Source organism: Panthera leo, chromosome A2 (assembly GCF_018350215.1).
Source record: "Panthera leo isolate Ple1 chromosome A2, P.leo_Ple1_pat1.1, whole genome shotgun sequence".
Lineage (NCBI taxonomy): Eukaryota > Metazoa > Chordata > Mammalia > Carnivora > Felidae > Panthera > Panthera leo.
Genome location: NC_056680.1, coordinates 64,484,107 through 64,491,672, shown reverse-complemented (window position 1 = coordinate 64,491,672; position 7,566 = coordinate 64,484,107). Strand labels below are relative to the sequence as shown.

At 50.9% G+C, this 7,566-nt stretch overlaps 1 protein-coding gene across 4 annotated transcripts; it reads left to right on the top strand.

The window, feature by feature from the left end:
* Positions 1-373: 373 nt before the first annotated feature.
* Positions 374-7,290, top strand: FIGNL1 (fidgetin like 1). Of its 4 annotated transcripts, none has more exons than XM_042913945.1 (2): positions 374-426; positions 3,589-7,290. In XM_042913945.1, the coding sequence occupies exon 2, from the start codon at positions 3,599-3,601 to the stop codon at positions 5,627-5,629; it is 2,031 nt and encodes a 676-aa protein (XP_042769879.1). In that variant the 5' UTR covers positions 374-426; positions 3,589-3,598; the 3' UTR covers positions 5,630-7,290. The 4 variants fall into 4 exon arrangements, with proteins under 4 accessions (XP_042769879.1, XP_042769898.1, XP_042769876.1 ...); XM_042913964.1 differs by having other exon boundaries at positions 386-400; XM_042913942.1 differs by lacking the exon at positions 374-426 and adding an exon at positions 1,314-1,697.
* Positions 7,291-7,566: the final 276 nt, after the last annotated feature.

The following is a 7,566-nucleotide window of genomic DNA, read 5'->3' as shown; positions in this document are numbered from 1 at the left end:
CTGCGAACCCGTCGTGGAGAACTTCCGCATGCAGCCCCCGCCACCCCAGCCAGAGGCCTCCCTCCAGGCCCGCCATCCCCAGCAACCCCCACCATGCAACCCGCCATGTCCCTCGCGCACGCCCCCACCCTCGCCAGCACTCCCGCGCGCTCTCGCGGCGCCCTCCTGGCCAGCCCCCTGCGCGGGTAGCGCCCCTCCGCCCTTTTCCCCGCGCGCACCCCTCCGCGCCACCCGGAGCCCCTGCCCAAGCCCCGCACGCCCCCGCCGTCCCCCCCCTCCGTCTCTAACCACCGCTCCCCGCGCGCCCCCGTCACGTACACGCACTCACGCACGGCGCGGGCCCGAGCACGTAAACAGTGCGCAGGCGCACATCGGGCCGCGCGCTTTTCGGAGGCCACAGGTTGCCTGGGAGGCGGGGAAGCGCGGGTAGGCCGGGTCCGAGGCCAGTCCGAGGCCGGGGCGGGGGTCGCGGAGAGCTCGGGGGGCAGGGTCCGCAGGGCCCGGGGGCAGAGGCAGCGCGGGGGACAGGGCGGCCGGGCTGGGGGAAGGCCGGAGCCCCGGAGTGTGTCCCGCAGGGGGCGTGGCCACGGCGCCCGCCGGTTTAGGTGAAGGTCTCCTAGGGGAGGGGCGTCCGGCCGGCGCGGGGGCAGCGGGGTCCCGCACCTCCCGGGCCGGGGACGGGCTGCTCTTGCATGGGGTGGTCCGCGGCCCGGCCCTCGGGGTGGGGGAGGCTGTGGTGGGGCTGCGGCCAAGGGACCCTGCCCTCCGGCGTCCCCGGCCAGTGCGCCCGCCCCCTTGGAGGGCGTATTGCGAGGGCTGAGGACGCGGAGCATTTGGTCGAGTCTGTTCTAAGTGCTGAGAACCGTTCTGAGTGCTTTGCAGGATTTAAAGCCCCTGTTAGCTAAGTCGCGTTGGCTGGTCATGGTCAGGGTCGTGGCTGGTGGGCAGTGGAGCCAGACTTCAGACCCTGTGCCTTTCTGCTTCTGGGGCGGGCCCAGCGTCTGCAACGCGGTGGGAGCTGCGTGGGGATTTCAGTAGTTTTTATTCCAGTGGATACCCAGAAACCCAACTATTTAGTTAGACAAATATCCCATTCTTAAAATAAGCAGAAAATGATCAAAATAAAAATAAAAGATTGAAATGCAGCTCATATGTAAGTGTTAATTAGCCATAAGTTTTAATTTTTTTTTTAACGTTTGTATTTTAGAGAGTGTTCGGGCGCACAAGCGGGGCACGGTCAGGGAGAGAGGGAGACCAGGCTCCAGGCTCTGAGCTGTCAGCACAGAAGCCAACCCAGGGCTCTAACTCACCAGCCCTGAGATCATGACCTGAGCTGAAGTCAGAGGCTTACGCGCCTGAGTCACCCAGGCGCCCCTGACCGTAAGTTTTCGGTAGAAGAAATGCCATAACAAAGTGACAGAAATGGTAACTGTGGTCGATGTTTGTGTCATTGATCAGTGCTGGCGAAACCGGTGTTTGGGTATTCGTGTCCATATTTGTTGGGTAAATGGTTGAGTTGACAGGAAGGAGACTGGGAAGGTGAATTTCGAAGACAGTGGTGAAGGTGGAAAGGAAAGGAAGGCATCCTGGGAACAGGGAGATTGGAGCTCTGAGCTGTTGGAGGAATCCCAGGATTGCAGATGCTAATTGGGGGTTGAAGCCATGGAGAGGAAGAGGGTGTTCCTCCTGAGGAGAAGGTTGGTGATCAGTGTTTTCCAAGTTCCCTCTCAGGTTCTCACTTTCAGTGTTGGATCAAAGAGGCTAAGCTAAAATGGTATAGTGGGAAGAGGGGTGGCGGCTTGTCAGAAGTCAGTTCTACTTTTGACTCGTTTATTTAGCTTTATTGCTTGAAGCAAATTAGAATCTCACTGGATCTTAAGGCTTTTTATTTTTTTTTCTGAACAAAGATTTATGAACACTTACCTATGATGTGACAGGTTCTTTGTAGGGTATTATGGGAGATACACAGCTGTATTAAACACGGCTTGTACAATAAAGGGACCCACAGATTATTATTAAGCTATATTTATGGCAGTTTGGGAGGTAGATTTTTTTTTAATGTTTATTTATTCTTGAGCAAGAGACAGAGTGTGAGCAGGGGAGGGGCAGAGAGAGAGAGAGAGAGAAAGGGAGACACAGAATCTGAAGCAGTCTCTAGGCTCTGAGCTGTCAGCACAGGGCCTGATGCAGGGCTCAGACCCACGAACCATGAGATCGTGACCTGAGTCGAAGTCAGACACTCAACCAACAGAGCCACCCAGGCGCCCTGGGAGGTAGACTTTAAAATACAGGAGTTCTTAGTTTTTACAACACTCCTTTATTGCAGTATTCCTCGGAAACTCAGGAGTTTTCTTACAGATCGAGAGGTAAATTCTACACATCTAGCAAAACATGATTACAATCACCTGTAATTCTGGTAAAATAATTTTGACTGAATGTAAGGAGGCTTATAAAAATAACTTGAGAGAAGAATCCTAAAATAAAAGCACTTTACTGGCAGACTGTTTAGACATAGAGTGTTTGTATGTTAGCAGACTTGTTCTCATAATGACAGTTCCACTTTTTAAAAATTTGTCTTAATGTTTTTATTTATTTTCAGAGAGAGAGAGAGAGAGAGTGAGCGAGCAGGGAAGGGGCACAGGGAGAGGGAGAGAGAGAATCCCGAGAAGGGTCTGTGAGTTAGCACAGAGCCTGACATGGGGCTCAAACTCACAAACGGCGAGATCATGACCTGAGCTGAAACCGAGAGTCGGATGCTTAACGGACTAAGCCATCCAAGCGCCCAGTTTCACTTTTAGCACTTGACGTGAACTTGGAAAATTGTGAGAGACAATTGGGCATCCTGTTTGCCATGCTCATGCTTGAGTAAGTCCCTAAGGACAGTTAGTGTAGGATGGCTGCTGCTGATTATGATCCGTGCTGCTGTGACCTTTGGGGGCAGCAGCTGGCGGGGCCTGTGCGTGGCGCCCACTCCCTGCGTGAGCATGCCCGAGGGTGAATTCTGGCCTGTTGCAGGCTTGCTCTGTGATCTCCAGTGAGGTCTCGACCTTAGCCTCAGCTTCTATGTTTGTGTCATAGGCATGAGAATGGTAGTTTTCACCATATTTTCATCTTCATTATTTGACTTGATTCTTATGATTTCTCTCACGAAGCCGAGGGCTCAGTGATAGAGGCTTGGCTCAGATCATCTGCTATTTCCTAAGGACAGAACTGAAAACCTCTGCCTGGTTTGTCCTGATTTGTTCGTCTGTGGTTCCATGGCTCTAATGTGTTGCCTTTCCTCTACTGATGAATTTTAAACCGTTTTCCATCAAAACGTCATGAATGTTTTCCCTGTGTGCAGGGAAAATTATATGACTAAAACCATCTCACCCATAACAAAGCATTATTGAGTCAGCTCTTAATCTTGAATGCTTGACATCTCTGATTCACTAGCTATTTCTCTTACAAGTGGCCTGTCCTCATAAATGAGAAGTCCAGTATACTTTCTGAGATGAGCAGAGATTTAAAAAGTATGCCTACAGTATTGATTGCGTCCTTGCTTCCTTCTTGGTACTGATTCCGTTTCATTTTTGTCGGTTGTTACAGAACCTCCAGCATGCAGGCCCCCAGCTCTAGGTCTGTGCACCTGAGTGAATGGCAGAAGAATTACTTTGCCATTACATCCGGCATATGTACATCAGGACAGAAGGCGGACGCATACCGGGCACAGATACTACGCATTCAGTACGCGTGGGCAAACGCGGAGATCTCCCAGCTCGGTGCCGCTGTGCTGTTCAAAAAATATGCAGAGAAATACTCTGCAGTTATTGATTCTGACAACGTCGAGACCGGCTTGAATAACTACGCGGAAAGCATTTTAACGTTAGCAAGATCTCAGCAAACTGACAGTGACAGGTGGCAGTCTGGATTGTCAATAAATAATGTTTTCAAAATGAGTAACGTACAGGAGATGATGCAAGCCGGCCAGAAAGCCAGAGAGTCTCTGTTGGCACCTGACGACGCGTCGGTATTAATCCATAAAGAGGCCGCTGTCCTCGATCCTCCTAAGTTTAGTGTTTGTGGTGGCTCTGGGGACAGGGGCCCGTTAACGGACTCGGCTCATAATACGAACGGGACCCAAGACATCCCAGAGGGCACTCCTTCGCCGTGCCCTCTGAATGCCCGGCCACCTGCGCTGACTAACACCAGTAAGACGTGTCCTACGTCCTTAACACCTTCCGGTGAACTTGCTACCGCAAAATTCCATGCCACACCGCTGTTCGGAAGTGTCAAAAAGGAAAATAACAGCTCTCCCACAGCCAACATAGGACTGAACAAGTCCTCACCTAATCAGTCTTGTTTGCCCTCTGGCTGTGAAAATCCATGGGCGCAGAAAGCTTTTTATGGTTCTGGCATCATCGATGCACTTTCCACCCCAACAGTGAATAAGGCTTTTAGTAAAACAGAAGATAACGGCCAGAGAGAAGAGAGTAGCCTGCCTACTTTTAAAACTGCAAAAGAACAATTATGGATAGATCAGCAGAAAAAGAATCCCCAGCCCCAGCGTGTATCAGGGTCATCGTATGGCGGTGTAAAGAAGTCTCTGGGAGCCAGTAGGTCCCGAGGCATATTTGGGAAGTTCGTTCCTCCTGTACCTAAGCAGGACGGGGGAGAGCAGCATGGGGGAATACAGTGTAAGCCTTCAGGCACAGGCCCTGCAGAAACAGCACACATAGCTGACGAGCGTCTGAAGAACCTGGAGCCAAAGATGATCGAACTTATTATGAACGAGATAATGGATCACGGGCCGCCGGTAAATTGGGACGATATCGCAGGAATAGAATTTGCCAAAGCCACAATAAAGGAGATAGTTGTGTGGCCCATGATGAGACCGGACATCTTTACTGGTTTACGAGGACCCCCTAAAGGAATTCTGCTCTTCGGGCCTCCGGGGACTGGCAAAACTCTGATCGGCAAGTGCATTGCTAGCCAGTCTGGGGCAACGTTCTTTAGTATCTCTGCTTCCTCCTTGACTTCTAAATGGGTGGGAGAGGGGGAGAAAATGGTCCGGGCGTTGTTTGCTGTCGCAAGGTGCCAGCAGCCGGCTGTGATATTTATTGATGAAATCGATTCCCTGTTGTCTCAGCGAGCAGATGGTGAACACGAGTCTTCTAGACGGATAAAAACTGAGTTTCTGGTTCAGCTAGATGGAGCAGCCACCTGTTCTGAAGACCGTATTCTGGTGGTGGGGGCGACCAACCGGCCCCAAGAAATTGACGAGGCTGCCCGGAGAAGGTTGGTGAAAAGGCTTTATATCCCTCTGCCAGAAGCTTCAGCTAGGAGACAGATGGTGACGAAGCTCATGTCCAGGGAGCGGTGTTGCCTGAGCGAGGAGGAGGTCACCCTGGTGGTCCGGCAGTCTGATGGCTTCTCAGGGGCTGACGTGACACAGCTGTGCAGGGAAGCGTCGCTTGGGCCCATCCGCAGTTTACAAGCTGCTGACATCGCCACCGTGACACCAGATCAAGTCCGACCAATAGCTTATATCGATTTTGAAAATGCTTTCAGAACCGTGCGACCCAGCGTGTCTCCTAAAGATTTAGAGCTTTACGAAAACTGGAACAGAACCTTTGGTTGTGGGCGGTAGACGGGACACTTGAAGTTTGAAGAGGGCACCTGGGTAACGCGCCCTTTCCCACTTTGTAGCTTGGGAAACTGGGGGGTTATTCATCGTACTCTCAGTGTGTATTTTGAATTCTACACCTCAGAAAAAATAGAGTAGTAATAGTTGCAATTTTACAATTGATCGGCTTAGCCCCTGTTAATAGAAGCTTGGGTTTCCCTCCAGTTACTGCCTGATGTGTGAGCCTATTTGTACAAAATATGAATGAACGGGTTTCTTTTGTTCAAAGCGGGTCTTTGTTTTCAAGATGGACAGTATGATGACTAGTGAGCTCACACCGAAACTGGGTTCTCATTTGTACGTGAGGAGGCATCTGATGGGTGCGCGTCTCCCGCTGAAGAAGGTTCCTTCTGCCGACCACGTGACTCGCGCGTTGGCCGGGGTGGTGGTTTACATTTGAAGCCGCTTCGCTTGGTGTGCAGGGGATTTAAGGTCTCCCCAAACAGCCGAACGAGAGTGCCAGTTTTTTGTTGTTCTTCCTCACTGCGTAACAGTTGCCTCCTGTTACCAGGGCTGCCTGCGGGAGACGCATTCAGCGGTAGCCAGGTGTAATCTAGTATCAGAGACGTGTCCGCAGACTTGAAGGATGAAGAAGGTGCATTTTCCCAGGGGGGTAGAATGTGTTTAAGATTAATATTTTATTTGGTAGTACTTCACCGCCTGTAGCATCGGTCTGTCAAAAGTGAACGTCTGCAGGTTTCTACGTGGGACCCTTTTGTAAGCAGTAGACGTTCATCGTCGAAATACCAGGGCAGAGAGCTGAACAAGACGAAGAGGAGGAAGATCGCGGTCATCCCAGCCAGCACTTTGGAGAGCACGCTGTCCGTTCTTGCAGACATCTCCTGCCGGGTGGGGCTGTACGGTCGCCTCCGTAGCCTGCCTCTCTGTCACCGTCGCTTCCCGTGTGAACGTGCTCTGTTTACATCCTCCCTCAGGATCCCACGCTGGATGGACTGTAATTTATCCAGTCCTCTGCTCGGGGACGCTCAGGGCAGGACACGAGCCGGTTTCCCCTTTGTTCATTGTACACCAAAACACGTTGAATGCCTTAGGGATCTTTTTTAAAAACAAATATGCCTCTCCTGGGTAAATTCTTTCATTAAATTCTTGCACGTTTTTAAGGCTGTTGGCACGTGTCCTGAATTGTCCCCTAGAAAAGTCATGCATATGTGGGATTCCTCTCCGCAGGAAACCACCATGCCTCCTTACCTGTCCCGTGTGGACATTGGGTCCCCGCAGTTTTTGTTAGTGTTCTGCTCACATCCGTCTGTTCTAATGGTGCTGGATGCCAGCTGGTGTTCCAGGCACTGAGAGCAGAGCGGTGAACAGTAGGCAAAGAACCTTGGTCTTATGTAGGTGACATTCAAGTTGTAATGTTTTCTCTTGACAGTGCAGGTGAAGACGGAATTTGACAGGTGACTTTAGGCCGTTGTTTTCATTTTTGTTCTTGGCTCGCCTTCTATTTCTGTACTCCCTTGAAAGCTTTGTTTTTCCAACTGTGAGTTTTTCCCTTTGAAACATGCCATTGCCTTCTATTAGAATTTGGATGTTAAACTGCTCGTCTCTGGTTTTAGGTAAATATTTTAAAGTGTAAAGCATGTTGCACATTATTAAAATGTAAAGCATGTCTCTGTCCTGTTTCATTTCTGCGTAAACAGCACTACAAGTAACCTGGGATTCCTAGGTGTTGATGTCCAGGAATTTCTGTGGGTTCTTCCCTGAATCCTCTCCCAGATCACCCCTCCCCTTTGGGTTTTACTCTTGCCACAGCTGACTAGGTCATCCGCAGTCGCCCAGGAGGTGTTTGTGTCTTACTGAGCTCTATAGCTTGGCCGTAATGTTGACAGTCAGTTTTTTCTTAACAGCCACTCCTGCCAGCCCCTACCTTCAGCAGCCTTGGT

Coding starts and splice junctions, on each gene's coding strand:
- FIGNL1 (XM_042913942.1), top strand. CDS start 1,663: ATGGAGAGGAAGAGGGTGTTCCTCCTGAGGAGAAG. Junction 1,698..3,588: donor GTGTTCCTCCTGAGGAGAAG/GTTGGTGATCAG, acceptor CGGTTGTTACAG/AACCTCCAGCATGCAGGCCC.